This window comes from Monodon monoceros, unplaced genomic scaffold, assembly GCF_005190385.1.
Source record: "Monodon monoceros isolate NGI ecotype Baffin Bay Population unplaced genomic scaffold, NGI_Narwhal_1 Super_Scaffold_16, whole genome shotgun sequence".
NCBI classification, from domain to species: domain Eukaryota; kingdom Metazoa; phylum Chordata; class Mammalia; order Artiodactyla; family Monodontidae; genus Monodon; species Monodon monoceros.
In genome coordinates, this window is record NW_021703772.1 from 105510524 (window position 1) to 105528384 (window position 17861).

Below are 17861 nucleotides of genomic sequence, written 5' to 3' on the forward strand. Positions count from 1 at the left end.
GACATTGTTGTGTCTAGATGTGATGCCTGGAATTGCACGACCACCTTGTTCCAGCCTGAGGATGAGACAGCCAAAGAGGAGAAACCCTGAAATTCCATGCTCAGAGCTCTCCTTGCCTCTAAACTCCTTGTTATTTGATATAACTCATCCCTGTAATGTTTAAGTCTCTGCAAGTTGGATTTTCTGTTACTTGCAGCAGAAAGCCTCCTCACAAAATATGCATTATGCCTAACTCTGTAAACAATAAAAGAAATAACATCAGATCACTGGAGGTGCTCAGTATGGCTTTTACTCCTTTTGGTACTTCTTTTAACTTCACAGCTAGCTAGTAATTCCGTAACAGAGTAGAATATATTTCTATAGGTTATTTTTAGACTCTGTTAAAAGACTCTCTGTTAGGACATGCAGGGCTCTAGTTTTGCTCCTTTCCTTTAACAGAGTAAACAACATAAATCAAGACACATGAGTTGTCTAGTTCTGGGCCCACATCAAATAAATAATCAGCACCCTAGGATGAATTCTTTTTGTATTTTTAAATCCCAAAGGAATGAGTTTATATGTCAACTTGAGCATCTCAGTGTTAAAAGTCAGAAAAGTGACTTTTCTGTGGAAAATAAGCAGAATTGGCATTGGGAGTATGATATCTAGAATTTTAAATTTGGATATATTGCTAAGGTTTTACCAATCCAGTAGTCACTGTCATATATCCATAGAGCTGCTTTTATGTAATGCATGTAACTAAGGAACCCAATTTAAAAATGAAAACTATAGTTGAGCCCATGAGCTATTCACTGGAGATAATGAATTCTCAAATGGTAGAATTTTGTTGACCGAATCAACTTGGTTATTTTTGTATGTTTCTTGTAATATTAGTGTCTGTCTATCTATCTATCTATCTATCTATCTATTCATCTATCTATCCATCTGTCTGTCTATCTATGTGTATGTATATATTTCTACTTAAAGAAGAGTAATGGAAGACCTACTATGTGCCAGATCCTGTGCAATTGAGACCCATTTAATCATCCAAAAGAATGTATTTATCAACGTCTATGCCCAAAATACTATGTTAGTAAATTGGCAGTCAGTGGTAAGCAAATAAGGAAAACTTCATCATAAAATGGATTGTCTGGAGTGGGGCTTTCATCCTGAGACCTGAAGATAAGGAGCCTGTCATGCAGTATTTGGCAGGCATTTCCTTGGCAGTGTGATGAGCAAAACTACAAGCTCTGACCCTTTAAGCCTATGGCGCCATTACAAACAGAGTAGACACTGTGATATGTAGCAACCAAATTTACAGGGTCACTCAAGTTCCATAGAAACTATTTAGTTAGCTTTAGGTAACAAAGTACTTAGAATAATGAAGAGAAATATTTGATAAGTACCATTGACAGAGCTGCAGGAAATATTAATGAAGTTCTCATCAGGATTGGGCTTCATCAAAGAGAATTCCACATAATGTGTTATGAGTGTGAATGCAAAAGTAAAGAAACTAAATGCTTATAAATGGCCAGAATAAAGTTTTAAATATATCTGAACATCCCTGATAAGGCTGCATTACTGTTGATATTAGGAAACATTTATTTTTTATTTATAAATTCCTTTTACAGTTTACAAAATGCTCTGTGTGTTAGACACTGTCCTAGTTGGTGGGGCTGGAAATTAGAAAGGGACAGGTTTCTTGAAAGCAAGAATCTGCCAATCTTGTTGAAGGACAGACTTGTAAACATAATGGTGAAATAAAAGAAGTGCCTTAGAAGTAAGCAAATGCCTTGGGAACATGGAGAAAGTACTTTCCTAACTCCACCTGGCCCCTGCCTATCTTTTCAACGTCATCTTTTGCCTTATTTTAAGGTAGAGTTAACTTGATTATTTAGTGTTTGAAATGTGATGGACTTTCTCAGTCTAGGCTTTGTATAGGCTTTGCTTTGTGTTTGGAACTCTCTGCCCACCCTCTCATGCATGATTATTGTCTATTGATCACCTAATACATTGTTTTCCAGACCATCTTTCCTAAATTAATGTTTCTCAAAGTGGGGTTCCTGAACCAGCCGTATCGTAAGTGTCTAGGAATGTATTTTTAAAATGCAAATTCTTGGATACCTCCACATCAGACCTACTGAATGAGATTCAAAGATATGAATTTTCATACATTTCCCTGGAAAATTAATTTGCATACTAAATTTGATCCCCACTGTCCTAGATTGTGTCAGGGGTCTCTTCTGTGGTACCAGAGCCACAATGTATTCCTCCCATAAGACTTATTGCCTGAAATCATTGCTGATCTCTTAAATATGTCTGCTAGCTGACAATTGTAAGTCCACTGTCTCACACATAGTGTGATTCTCATAGGTGACCAATAAATAGATGTAGGTCTAACAGAGAAGGAGCGGATGTTATCCAGGTAGTTAAGGGACAGAAGGGCCTTCCAGGCAGAGAGAACATGTGCACCTACTAAGAGAAGAGTGAGAAGTTCGGTTCTATGTAGCACAGATGAGGCTGGCTGGGTGGGTGGGAGTTAGCTAGTGAAAGGCTCTAAGTCATGCTATGGAGGTGAGGTTTCTTTTCACCTTATCAACAATCAATACCTACAGAAAGCTACTAAATATGGCATAACAGAGAAAAGAAGGACAGAATACAAGAGACTTAGGTATCAAACCTGGATTGGCCATGGACTGGGTAATTTGCTTTAAACAATTACTTGACCTTGTGTCTTAATTTTCCTAACTGGTAATTGGGTATAATTATCTCACACTTTCTTATTTTACAAGGATGAATATTTACATAGGCTGTACAAATGTGCATACCATGAAAAGCATAAAAGCATTAAGTAAATGCCAAATATTTTTTAATACAGTTTGACATTCCTCTTTCAGGATTAAAAGCTTTATTTGAGAGACATGAATATTCCCGATAGTTAAATTTTCAGACTGTTTCTCTATTACCAAAAGCCACAAAGTACTCTTGAGGGAAATACTGTTTATTTGTATATATCACTTATATCTTCCATTAATATCAAGTTCTTTATTTATGTTTTGTGATGGTACATTTTACTCTCTCGTAAGCCCAGGTTTGTGGGTCTGAATGACTTGTATTTTGACACTTCATGTTTCAAATGTCATTGATGGCTTTTGACATATAGCAAAGTCATATTTCATCTTACAGCAATGTCTGTTCTTAGCAAATTGCTGATCTTTTCTTTTTCATTTTTTAATATCCAGAAGAAAAAAACAACTGCCTAGTTTGGCTCTATCACTCTCTTAGTGTCAAACAATTGTGACTGTGTAAAATGTTGCACATTCTGGGGCTAACATTGGTTCTGTGCTATCTTCCTTGGCATCACAAAATCCACTAGTTTTAACAGAGGGACATAGCTTTGCTTTGAAGAAATGAGTGTTTGCAAATTAATGTAGATAGTCAAGTTTTCAGATGCTTAAAGAAGTTAGTCTACACTAACTTAACCAACTGAGTCATTCAAAGTTTTAGTACTACATATATTCAGTTATGAGTCAGTATGAAGTGGAAGTTTAGTCTTTACGACAAGCACATAAGCATTTACATCTTAGTTTTCTCATATAAATGCAGTATTACTTGGACATGTTGAGGGCCCTTGAATCTAGGCAAAGGCTTTTGGAACTCTTTGGAAGAGTAATAGGAAGAATCATGATGATGATGTTGATAATAATAACAATAATAAATGCATGTACGGGCACTGAGCCAGGAATCATGCTTTTTATATTTATTTCCACCACAATTCATGTTGTCAGTACTATTTATCACTATTTTACAGTGGACAAATCTCAGAAATGAGAAAATACAAGTCATATGTTCAAGGGCATAATTCATCAGCTTAGGTCTACCAACCTCCAATCCATGCTATTTCAGCACACCATGCTGCTTCTACGTCAGTATTTGAGGGCAGGGAGATAGACTCTAATGAGAATCAGAAGTGATATTTCAGTGATATTTAAAGTGCGTTGGGAGGTATAAACTATGTCAATTTCAAATAAGAAATTTTCTTTGTAAGATATTTGTGGTTTCTCAAGGAGATGGTATATATTATATAAGGAGAAACCTTGCAGTTCTTCCTGATTGGATGGGACTCTTATATGTTAGCAGAAAACCTTGGGAAGAATGAGAAAGAGAACAGTGGCATTTTCCAGTGGTATGGCCTTTGTTTGCATTCTCATTCAGCCACTTCTGAGTAGCCACATTCACTGTTAAGTTTGTCTTCCATATTTATTCTGTAGTTCAGCCCATACAATAGTTCCCTTGCCTAGTTCCTTATAAATTGAATGCAATTATAACCTAAAATTGAATAAAATGACTTAGAATATAATCAAGAGTTTAGAATGACTTGTGCTTTCCTTAGTTTTTGCATCCTATTTCTTCTTAGCTAATTTATGTAACAGTATCTTACAAAAATACCTAGGATATTTTTGGAAGGATTTTAGAGAGGCAACATAGCTTACATAAAGAGTTTGGCATTTCAAGTCATAAAGACTTTGGTTTAAATCTCAACTTTGCCACATGAGCTCCTGTATATATTTTAACATTAATAGTGTCAGCTTCTTCACTTGTATATTTTGGATGATAATAACATATACATGGAAGGGAAATAGAAATAATATTTTAAAAACAATTATTGTAAATATAGAGTGACTTGGTGGATAAAAAAACAAGACACATATACATGTTGCCTACAAGAGACTCACTTCAGATCTAAAGACACACACAGAAAGTGAGGTGATGGAAAAAAACATATTTCATGCAAATGGAAATGAAAGAAAGCTAGGGTAGCATACTGAAATCAGATAAAATAGACTTTAAAATAAATACTGTTACAAGACACAAAGGACAGTACCTAATGTAAAGGGATCAATCTAACAAAAAAGTTATAACAATCATAAATATATATGCACCCAACATAGGAGCACTGAAATAAAGCAAATATTAACAAGCATAAAGGGAGAAATTGACAGTTATACAATAATAGAGGACTTTAATACCCCATTACATAAATGGACAGATCATCCAGACAGAAAATCAGTACAGAAACACTGGTCTTAAATGACATATTAGACGAGTTAGATGAATAGATATATACAGAACAGTTAATCCCAAACCAGCAGAGTACATATTCTTTTCAAGGGCACATGGAAAATTCTCCAGGATAGATCACATGTTAGGCCACAAAATAAGCTCTATAAACTTAAGAATATTTAAATCATATCAAGCATCTTTTCAGACCACAATTGTATGAGACTAAAAGTCAAGAAAAAAATGCAAAAAGACACAAACATGTGGAGTCTAAACAGCATGCTAATAAACAACCAATGGATCACTGAAGAAATCAGAGAGGAAATTAAAAAAAAATACATGGAGACAAATAAAAATGGAAACACAGTGATCTTAATTCTATGGGATGCAGCAAAAGCAGGCCTAAAAGGAAATTTTATATCAATACAAGCCTACTTCAGGAAATAAGAAAAATCTCAAACAGTCTAACTTTACACTAAAAGAGCTATAAAAAGAAGAACAAACAAAACCCAAAGATAGTAGAAGGAAAGAAATGAAGATCAGAGCAGAAATAAATGAAACTGAGCCAAAAAAAAAAAAAAGAAAATATCAATGAAACTAAGAGCTGGTTCTTCGCAAAGCTGAACAAAATTGAGAAACCTTTAGCCAGACTCATCAAGAAGAAAAGAGAGAGGGGGCCCAAATAAATGAAATCAGAAGAGAAAGAGAAGTTACAACTAACACCACAGAAATACAAAGGATCCTAAGAGACACCTACAAAAATCATATGTCAGTAAAATGAACAACCTAGAAGAAATGAATAAATTCCTAGAAACCTACAATCTCCTGAGACTGAAATCAAGAATACTAAATATGAACAGACTAATTAACAGTAATGAAATTGAATCATTTAAATTTTTTTTTAAATAATTAAAAAAAATTCTCCAATGAACAAAAGTCCAGGACCAGATGGCTTCAAAGGTGAATTCTACCAAATATTTAAAGAAGAGTTAACACCTGTCCTTCTCAAATTATACCAAAAAATTGAAGAAGAAGGAATGCATCTGGATTCATACTATGAGGTGAGTATCACACTGATGTCAAAACCAGAAAAGACCTGCACACACAAAAGAAAGAAAGAAAGGAAGAAAGAAAGAGAGAGGGAGAGAAAGAAAGGAAGGAAAGAAAGAAAAGAAATGAAGGAAGAAAGGAAGGAAGGAAGGAAGGAAAAGAAAGGAAAAGGAAAAAAGTAAATTACAAGCCAAACTTGTAACTTCTGAACGTAGATGCAAAAAAATCCTCTATATATGCACTATATTCATGGATTAGAAAAATGAATATTATTAAAGCCATACCACCCAAAGCAATCTAAAGATTCAGTTCAATCCCTATCAAAATTTCAGTGGCATTTTTAACAGAACTAGAACAAATAATTCTAAAATTTGTATGAAAACACACACACACACACACACACACACACACACTAACCTTGAATAGCCAAAGCAGTCTTGAGAAAGAAGAAAAAAAACTGGAGGTATCACACTACTTAATTTCAAACTATACTACAAAACTAAAATAAAACATTATGGTGCTCACACACACACACACACACACACACACACACACACACACACACACAGATCAATGGAACAGAATAGCAAACCCAGAAATAAACCCACACTTATACGGTCAATTAATCCACATCAAAGTAGGCAAGAATATACAATGGGAAAAATATTTTCAGTAAATAGTGCTGGATAAAACTAGACAGCTATATGCAAAAGAATCAAACTGGATTAATTTCTCATATCATATACAGAAACAAACTAAAAATGGATTAAAGATTTCAATGAAGACCTGAAACCATAAAGCTCCTAGAAGAAAACAAAGGAAGTACACTCTTTGACATCAGTCTTAGCAATATTTTTTTGGATCTGTCTCAGGTGAGTGAAACAATAGCAGAAATAATTAAATGGGACTACATCAAGCTAAAAAGATTTTGCACAGCAAAGGAAACTATCAACAAAATGAAAAGGCAGCTTAGTTGGAAGAAAATATTTGAAATTGATATATCCAACATGGGATTAATATCCAAAATATACACAGAACACAATTTCAAAATATTAAAAATATGAGTAGAGGACATGAATAGACTTTTTTTTCAAAGAAGACATACAGAAGACCAACAGAAACATGAAAAGATGTTCAACATCACGAATCATCAGGGAAATGCAAATCTAAACCACAATCAAATACCATCTCACACTTGTCAGAATGGCTGTTATCAAAAAGAACAAAAAATAATAAGTGTTGGTGAGGATGTAAAGGAAAGGGAATTCTGGTGTGCTTTTTGTGGGATTGTAAGTTGGTTCAACCACTATGGAAAACTGTATGGAGATTGCTCAGAAAGTTAAAAATGGAACTATTATATGATCTAGCATTTTCATATCTGGGTATTTACCCAAAGAAAACAGAAACACGAATTTGAAAAGATCTATACACTCCAATGTCATTGAAACATTATCTATAATAACCAGGATATGGAAACAACCTAAGTGCCTATGCCCATGGATAGATGAATGGTTAAATTCATAATTTGCTACAACATGGATGAATCTAGAGGGTATTATGCTAAGTGAAATGTCATACAAAGACAAATACCATATGATCTCACTTATTATGTGGATTCTAAAAAACTAAACAAAATAAACAAACAAACCAAACAATGAAAACAGTCATACAGAGAAAAAACTGGTGGTTTCCAGAGGGGGTGGGTGGGGCAGGTGGAGGGTGGACAAAATAGGTGAATGGGTTTAAGAGATGCAAACTTCTGGTTATAAAATAAATAAGCCATGGTGATATAATATACAGCATAAGAAATATGGTCAATGATACTGTAATAACTTTGGGGACAGATGGTTACTAGATTTATCATTGTGATCATTTCATAATGTACACAAATGTCAAATCACTCTATAGTGCACCTGAAACTAACATAATACTGTACATCAATCACATTTCAATAATTTTAAAAATATTACATTATTATATAGTAGGTACCCAATAGGTGTTGACTACTGAACAAATGCATTTTTAGCAAACAACTGTTTCTTACCACATATTAGGTAACAAATTTATAAGAAGTAAATATAATCTGGAACCATCTTAACATTTTTTTTTTTGCCTCTCCATATATGTAAGAATCTGAGAAATCATTATGCCAGGCCTCATACTGAGAGTATTTTCTGCTATCAAGGACTCTTGTTTTCTTCATTTCTTTTCAGAGCCCTCTCAAGGTTTGCATGCTTTTTATACATCTAGAATAAATTAACTTTCCTAGAGATAAGACTTGATCCAAAACATTTCTTCCATTAAAGAGAGGTGGTCATTTTCTGACATTTCCCCCTATTTATCCATGTGCCGATTCTTTTACCTGGAACTTGGATTCATGGTGGTCAGAATAACGATATTCTTCAAAGACCTTGTCACCAATACAGACTTCTTTTTAACTGAATTCTAGGAATAAGATCTGGCAGTTTTGACTTAGACCCTTAAGGCATAGCTGCAGTGACATGTCACTTTCCACTGCTTTGAAATCCCACGAGGAAAAAATCTTCATACAAGTTTATGCTTCCCTTCTCTTGTCTTCCTTCTGTAAATACTGCTGATCTCTAACTCTATCCCATGAAAACCACCAATCAGTAGCTAATGTGCATTCTGAATTACACTAGGGTACATTGAGTTCTGTTGACACTCGACAAATAGCACTTAGTCTTAATTAAAGCTTTTTGGTGTGGAAGACTTTTGCATAACAGTGTTTGAGCAGTCGCTTATGCTCATAATCTCAGTCTTTGTAAGCATAGAATGAGAAATAGGCATATGTGATGCTTTCATGAGTACGTAACAAATAGGTACCACCACTGTAGGATATTTACAGGAATATTTGGAAGACCACAGTTTCCTCCCCACCCCTGCCCCATGTTCTTACACACTTGAAGAGTGTCGATTCACATCTCTATTAATTTTGATTATCATTAACTGGAAAGTTCTTAGAGAATCTCAAGAAGAATGGAGTGGTAGGAAGAATAATGACCCACAAAAATAGCCAAATCCTAATCCTCAGAACCTGTGAATATGTTAAGCTAACTGGTAAAGAAGAATTAATGTTGCTAAGTAGCTGTCCTTAAAATAGGGAGATTGGGGCTTCCCTGGTGGCGCAGTGGTTGAGAGTCCGCCTGCCAATGCAGGGGACACGGGTTCGTGCCCCGGTCCTGGAAGATCCCACATGCCGCGGAGCGGCTGGACCCGTGAGCCATGGCCGCTGAGCCTGCGCATCTGGAGACTGTGCTCCGCAATGGGAGAGGCCACAACAGTGAGAGGCCCGCGTACCGCAAAAAAAAAAAAAAAAAAAAAAAATAGGGAGATCATCCTTGATTAACTGGCTGAGCCCAGTACAATCACAAGGGTCCTTAAAAGTGGAAGAAGGGGCAAAAGAAGAGAATTAGTATTAAAAGTGACTTTGGAAGAAAGATACACAGAAGTGCAACATTGCTGGCTTTGAAGATACAGGAAGGGGGCTACAAGCCAAGGAATATGGGTGGTTTGGGGAGTTAGAAAAGACAAAGAGATGTGTTATTCCCTGGAGGCTCTAGAAAAAAATGCAGATTAACAGCAGCTCGATTTTAGCCCAGTGAGACTGGTATCAGACTTCTGCAGAGATGTAAAACAAAACATTTGTGTTGTTTTATGCTGTTTAAGTTTGTGCTAATTTGTTACAATAGCCACATAAAATTAATACATGATTTCTTTTCTTTTCCTGTAAGAAGAGAGTGATGATAAATTAGCAAGGTTTACATGGGTGTTGAAGGGGGAGACAATAATGAGGACAAAACTAGAAAAAGCACTGTTAAAGGATGTTAATTTCTCATTTTGATCCATATGTCCGTTATTTGTCTTCCCTAAATGTGGCCAACACAGTGCTTTGTTGGTGATCCTTGGCAGCACTCTTCGATCACTTATGATGGAAATAAATTATAATTTACCTGATAGAGAGGAAAGTCCTTGTCCTCTTCCAGAAAATAAACAGATTATCATAATAAAATATCTATCTGAACAATCTAGGTCTGTTGAAACTGTTATGCCTTAAAGGGGGGGAAAAAGGTTCATCCCGTATTGTAGTTTTATGTAATTGCATCACAGCAATTTGTCCAAATGACCCTTGTTAAAATAAAGAAATGGGCTACTGAACAATCTTACCACAAATCTTGAAGACAATGAGACATTTGATCTTGTCGTGAATCATAAATGATTGCCTCATTATCTTTTATAAAGACTCAAAGATACTTTGAGAGATTGATTTCTGTCATAGAAAATCCACGCTCACCGATCAGTACCACGGACAGAACTAAGCATGTGAAAATGTTGCCTAGAAGGTCGGTGTATAAGCTGCTTAAAACACCAAACACGATAAACTTCTGAGAGGACCACTTTGCCTTCTAACCGCTCTGTCTTCCTCTTTTCATTTTTTTCTTGCTATCATTTTGAGTGAAATGTTGTAATGAGCTTTGTAGTATGCTTGAATTAATCACCAGAATCCATAAATAGATGGTGATGGAGATAATGATCTAAATTCTATAAAACATCTAGAGTGTAGAAGAGATTTACTAAGTATTCGTTACAGTTCATAAAATACATGAATGAAAATTTAGAAGTCTGAAACATTATCTCAAACCAAGATAGCCCTAGCAATTTTCTATTATATGTAGTTGATATACTGACACTGGTAGTGGGGGTAGAGTTTGGAAAGAGAAGATAAAGAGAGATGGGGGACAATTTCCTTTATTCAAAAAATAACGAGGCAATTTCTGTAATTTCAGACATTACTTAAAGTAGATATGGAGCATAGTTTAAAAAAACTGACTGTCTTTCATGTTGCAGAGAATCTTGGATTGGATCCTGAAGTTGCTAAAGCAAACACCCTGGGTTTTGTTGGCTGTCTGGCTTCAGTCCAATACAACCATATAGCACCACTGAAGGCAGCCCTGCGCCATGCCACCACCGCACCTGTAACCATCCAAGGGATATTGACAGAATCCAGCTGTGGCTCGATGATGGATTCGGATGTGAATGCAGTGACCACGGTGCATTCTTCCTCAGGTGTGCAAGAAAATACTCAAGGGAACTTCTCTCACCAGTGCTACTTTGATGTCTTCAAGAAGCTTCCAGGCTAAAGGCTAATATTACCCAATTCCTTACCTTGTATGATTACAGGTGGTTAAGAATTATGACTGATTTCTTAGTGATATTTAATATGCTTAGATAATCCTAATTTTAATGAGTAGTTAGAAATAGATATATGTGTATATATTTAACTGTATGTACATTAACATATATGTTATTTAAAAAAGAGCAGCAAGCTTGAAGGCACATTGATCTGTGTTGAAATCCTTGCTCTGACACTTATTGGTCTGGTGATGTTGAGTTACATACATTTTTGAATAACAATCTGAAAATGTATATATATATATATATATTCGCTATTGTTTAAGTGGTTGCTGCTCTAAGGATTAAAGAGTTTAGGGGTCAGGAAGGCAGGCTGGTTGTTGATCTATCAATAATACAATTCATGTGATTAAAAGCGACCTTCCTTGATAAAAGGAAAGTCCCACAGGACTACCATCCATATACCTTCTCTTATTTTGCCGCTTCCTGAAATACTTTTTCTTAGTCACTGTCATCCTAGGTGTCTTGGATGTTCTTAGGATTTATTTTAATCAGGTGTGGTCATCAATTGCCGAATAAGTTATGAATTACAAGCAAAGAAAGGGCACAGAGTTTTGCTGCTGCCTGCTCATCACCAATCTTGGTGTTTTCTTGGCAATGGTCAGGTATGTATACTAGAAAGAACCTGAATACGACACTTGGCTAACCTTGATTGGAATTCTGAATCTTCCATGAATGAACTACAGAACTTTGGGCAGGTTACTTAATGGCTTTGATATAATTTCCTTATCTGTGAGATTGGAAAAAATTATAATCATGTTGTAGTCATTTCCTGAGGATTAAATGATACAGCAATACTAATGAGAGGTGCTATAGGTCCTGACAATTTTATGTGCACTATATGCATACCTATAGGATCATTAACTCCCTTTAATACATTTGCAGATTGCTATTTAAAAAATATATGTAGCTCACTGTCACCAGACCAATAAGTGTCAGAGCTAGGATTCGAAACCAGGTCTATGTGCCTTCAAACTTGATGCTCTTTGTTTTTTTTACACCGTATATGTTAATGTACATATAGTAAAATGTGTGAGGGTTTCTTGGGGGTGCTAATTCACCAGCAATTTGCCCTTTCCTGCCAATGGAGTCAGAAATCTATTATAATTAAAGAAACCTCTGAATCAGAGGCAGGTGTGCTTGAGGGAAGAAGTCGTTGACAGGCATAGGAACTGTCCAGCAAATAATAAAGGGACTTCAAGGGTAGGCTGAGAGGTAAGCTGTAGGCCAAGGCAGATACGAGCAGCGTACCACCATCATGTCTTTTAACCTCTTGTCTTACAACTTACATAGAAACGAACAGGGTCATGAAACTACGGGGTGTAAGCAGTATACTTAAAATGCTTTTTTGGGTATGTTTGTCTTCCTTCCAAAATGCCAACTATTTGAGAGCACCTGGTCTAATATGCAGGTGTGTCATCACAACACCATATTTCAGATCTTCTTCTAGGACTTTGAGTGTCTTTTACACCTTTCAGATCTTTTTGGGAAGACAGATGAGCGGGAACCACTCACCAACACAGTGCAAAGTGACTCGGCTCTCATCGGAGGTAAACCATTCTTTGTGGCGGAAAGCAGAAAAGACATCAGTGGTTCTGTGCTCTGGAGGAACTTACCTGAATCCTTCCTCAGTGTGGCTATCCAGCACCCAGAACCCTGCATGATCTAAGAACGTGAGGTTTTTCATGAATAATCACACATGCTGGGATGATCAAAGGTACCCTACCCTCCAAGCCCAGCACCAGCAGCTCTATGAAGGGATCCCTCCCTGAACCACCAGGCAGCTGAGCACATAGTCAACAGCTGGATAATTTACTTTGAGACAGGCAGCGTGCATCCTATTGATCTCATCCACTTGTCATTTTTCCTAAAGCACAAAGCAAACTAATAAAACTACATATGGGAAAAAGCCATGTTGGGGCAGACAGATGGGCAAAGCTGTAGTGCTGTTGGGTTTTCTCCACCGAGTGGATCTAATGAACACAGTGAAGCCCACGGGACTGTAGTTTCCGATCTAGCAGCACATATGGTTACAGAGGAAGCTCTTGTCCGTTCTGCTGTGAGCTCCGCTCTCCCTCCCACCCCCATTGCTTTTCCATTTTCTCACAGCCTCTTGGCCTCACTGCTCTGTATCCTGCCTCAGCTTGGCTGTTGCCTCCAGGAACTTGATTTTTCCATCTGGGTCTTGCAACACGGAATGACTCCCAAACTTGTTTAATGTAAGATGCCTGTGAGAGACAGAATTCATTTCCATCTGAGAACCATGGTCCTCACAGGTGGCCCCATCTCTGCTTTCTGACAAGCTAGATGGACTAATTCACACCAGATGGAGTTCTGCTCTTAAAAATCAACAGTAACCATTTATTTAACTGCTATGGAAAGAACCCCCACTATGGGTCAGGACCAGTGCTAAGTACAAGAATACAAGGCTGAAAGATATGGATGCTGCCCTGCAAGAGCTCACAGCTTGGTGGGGGCAAGATGGGGTGGGATGGGTAAACAGGTAACAATAGAACCAGTGAGTAGTGTTTTAGGCTGGAAGGACAAGTGGCAAGGGGAGCACAGAAGTGCATTGTTACAATAAGGTTGTGAGGAAACACACACACACACACACACACACACACACACACACACACACACCCCTTCCTTAAGGAAGTTCTTCAAATGTCTGACCTGAATATCTACTTCAGGGTAAAGAGTCCAAGTTGATTTTTGTTTGGCGACAAGAAATATAGGAAACCATTTGGTGCCTGTTTCTCTTCCTATAATTTCTCATTTGACAAATGGAGAAAAGACTTTTGTGACTGCTGACTTTTTCCCACCCACGTACAGCCTTCTATGAGTCTGTTTAAGGCAGGAAATTCATCCCAACCCCTGGGAAAATTCCTGGAGGTTCACATCCTCCCACCCTGAATAGAGCAGAAACTGGTTCTGTATTTCATCTCTAAATGCTGCAGCTCATTCCGGGGTATCACTCACTATATCCAATTTATTTCTAGGTTTGTTAACTTACCTGGTTTTACTCTGCCTTGTAAACTTTGCTGACTTTGCTATTCCCTTCTCAAGAGCCTTCCTGGCAAGGGTAGGGACAGGACCTTAGGGTCAGTGAGGACAGATTGCCAAGTAGGTCCCATAAAATCACATACAATCAAAGTAGGATAGTATCTGACACAACAGGGCAGAAGTTTGCCATTGCAGTTGACTCTGGAGGACAGAGGGGTACCATCTTCAAACGAGCCTATACCTTGCAGAGTGCACAGCAGGGTAGAATGCCCTGAATATTTAGTAAGCATTTCATTATTAATAAAACATTTTTAGCAAAGCAAAAATATACCATAAACAAGTTTACATCCATAGATCATGTATTGGGAAGTGAGATATCTACATATTTTTTAGGATGCTAAAGTAGTTCTAAGGTACTTATTTGCACGATGACAAAGGAATGTGCTAATTAAAAATGATTCAGACACATTCTTTAAAGCAGGTCTTAAAGGAATTTACTAAGAGATCCTTTGCTAGTCTGATTCCATATCTATTTGATGGCTTTCTTAGTCCATTAAATGAAACCTCCTCTTATTGAAACTGGCTTGAGCACTCACTGGCCTGAAAGAGGAGGGTTTTTTGTAACTGAAGCCTGAATGCATTTCAGCCTGTGTTTATTTCTGGACATGCGGCAGAGTTTGTTGTTTGTTTGGTTTTTGTTTGGTTCTTTCTCCTAAGTGCCTTTCTTGTCTACTTTGAATTCTCTCTCTTGACCAGATGATCTGTGATAATCTCCCTCTCTCTCTTGTCCCTCTTTCTCAACAGGAGTAATAGCAGTGGTGATATTCATCATCTTCTCGATCATCGGCATCATGAGTCGTGTCCTTTACCAGCATAAGCAGTCACATCGTACCAACCAGATGAAGGAGAAGGAATATCCGGAAAATCTGGACAGTTCCTTTAGAAATGACATTGATTTGCAAAACACAGTGAGCGAGTGTAAGCGGGAATATTTCATCTGAAAAACTGCAGGGCCACCTCATGCTCTTCCTTTGTTGCTCATTTTTGGTTTCTCCTTCTCCTCTTTCTCCTATCTTTCATTTTGCTCGTTCTCTTTCTCTGTTTTCCTTTTACTTTTGGAACATACCTGCATTCACCACAGCATCTATCCCCTTGAACCAGCTCAGAATGCCAGGCAGCTATGGCCACTGCCTTCCTCTGTGACACACTTATAATGGTGAAAACGATCATTTAAGAGACTGATTACTTTAGACAAGGAAGAGACACATGTGTGCACATGTCCATATTCAGTTCCGTATTTCCACTTTCTAAGATGCAGCCTTCAGTTCTGCAACCATTCAGTCTTTCAGGCTTACCTTGAACCTGAGCTCTGTGACTTCAGCATGAAGTGGTCATCCTCAACACCCTTCCCCATTTCAAGTCCACTCCGACCAGGGAACTCAGGGTACCAAAACAAGATGCTAGGGCCTGGTTTGTGTCAGTGGCACTTTAAAAGGAACAAGAGAGGTTTGTTGTGTGTTAATTTTCCCCCCACAGGAAGCCCATTACCCTAACTCATCATCATTGTTGGCTCTGACTCATCCCCTGAGTATTTCAAATATAGGATTCCTGATAGTCGTGAGCTATTGCTTTGTTCCTTTCTTACCACTCTCTCCCAGGGCTGACGCTTTAGAACAGCACACAATAGCATAAACCTAGGGGAAGCATGGAAAATAGTCACTTGAAACTAGGAGGTAAAAAGAAAGCTGCTAGGAAGTAGATGTTCTATAACTTAAAAAATGCCTCTTCCAATTTTGTGAGAAATGCTAGCTAGGTTATTCCTGGGATTATTATACTGATAGATATATATATCATTGCTGCAGCAAAAAGCAATTCAAATAAAAGTCTAAATTAGCACTTGGTTCCATGAAAGAGCTTAAACCACCTTAACTCAGCTTTAAAGAAAAACAAAAAACAAAGCAAGACAAACAAACAAAAAACTGCATGAAAGCAAAGAAATACCAAACAGAATTCTTTCCTTCCCTCCCCTCACTAAAGATATGGTGAAGAAAGTAAACACAGGTTTCACATTTTAGAATAGATATAATAATCCACGTCTGTCCACTGAGCCATTTCTCTAGGAGGTTTAGGATGAACTGATGTGTGAGGCATTCTGACTAGCTCCAGGGAGACCCCACTGCTTAATCTGAGAGGAGCCCTTAAGTCCTACAGCACATCACATTTTCAGATGCGCTTCATCCTATGTATATAAAGGCCCCACACACACTTCTTTCTGCAGGCATAAACTCCCAGATGATGCAGTGACACATTTCAGGGTATTTGCCCCTTTTGATACCAAAACATCCATGAAACACAGTCATTCCTTCAAGAAGTTATCTTGGGCACATGCACGAGGTGGTTGTACGAATCCTGGTGATTTTGCTGTAGTGATATTCCTCACGCTTTGCCTCTGGTCCAGCTTCAGGAAAAAAGATAAGGGGGAAAGGATATAAATGCTCCAGTAGGCTGGGAATGCGAAGAGAATGGTCCACAGACATGGAAATTACTTGCTGATTCTCTTTACAAGACAGACTCGATTTGCATCCCATCTTGTTCTCCGTGTCTGTCACTTCTGACTATTTAACACTTTCCTGCATGATAAGGTTCACAAGGAAGAACTCCAAGGCTTCACCCCATTTCAGGTCTATTCCAGGCTTTTCTTTCAGTGGCAGAGTGCGTGGGGTAAGGATTTCATTTGTAATCATATTTCTCAACTTGAAGATGTTGTTCCAAATACACCCTCTCTTTTAAAACTTTTCTGTGGATTCTTACTTAATCATTCCCATTATATCCTTTTGCTAGCAAATTTATTTTAAAGTGGTTCTAACAAGGGTAACTTTTTTTCCTTCTAACTTTAATAAGATGAATAATCCATTCATAAGAGGAAAGATCTTTACTGTTTCTTCCTACCCTGTTCTCTCCTATTTCCAGTGTTCACTCCTGAATTTTCTCTTTCCATAAAAATGCTATATAAATCAGCCTTTTGCTTGGTGACATAGTCCTTCGTCCCCTGAAATAAAAGTCACCATGAAGTGTAGTGGGTTTAGCCCAAAGCATCTCCAGTAACGAATTGGAAAGGAAAAGGAAGGTGTGAGTAATAAAACTGGAACTGCTCATTATTCAATCTCTGAGAATTAGGGACTATATTTTGCTGACCCAGTATTGATAGAAGAAATGGAGTACTAACAGAGGCCGCCTTGGAGGATCTGCTTTTCTCATCCACTTTTATAGGCTTGTGGGGGGTTCTGCAGGGTGAAAAATTTGAGAAGCTCCATCCTTGTCACATCTGCACTACAGAATCTACCAGCAAACCTCCCCACATCTGTAGACTATCCATCCATCCATACTGCGTATCACAGACTTAATGACGAATGCCAAGACAGTGCGATCAGCACGTCACTCTTATAAGAAGAGTCTCAGGGCTAAATCAGAATTATTTTTACAGGGTTGGAATATTTCATAACCGTAGAGAACACTAACTTTCACCAGATGTGTATGGAAAGCAAGCAAGCTGCTCT

At 37.6% G+C, this 17861-nt stretch overlaps 1 protein-coding gene across 2 annotated transcripts in view; it reads left to right on the forward strand.

The window, feature by feature from the left end:
* CNTNAP5 (contactin associated protein like 5) overlaps positions 1 to 15305 on the forward strand; it is an 898651-nt gene extending 883346 nt beyond the window's left edge. For both annotated transcript variants that reach the window (XM_029226145.1, XM_029226146.1), the window contains exons 22-24: positions 10957 to 11175; positions 12780 to 12851; positions 15109 to 15305. In XM_029226145.1, coding sequence (XP_029081978.1) covers positions 10957 to 11175; positions 12780 to 12851; positions 15109 to 15305 — 488 coding nt within the window. The remainder of the gene's footprint in view (positions 1 to 10956; positions 11176 to 12779; positions 12852 to 15108) is intronic.
* Positions 15306 to 17861: the final 2556 nt, after the last annotated feature.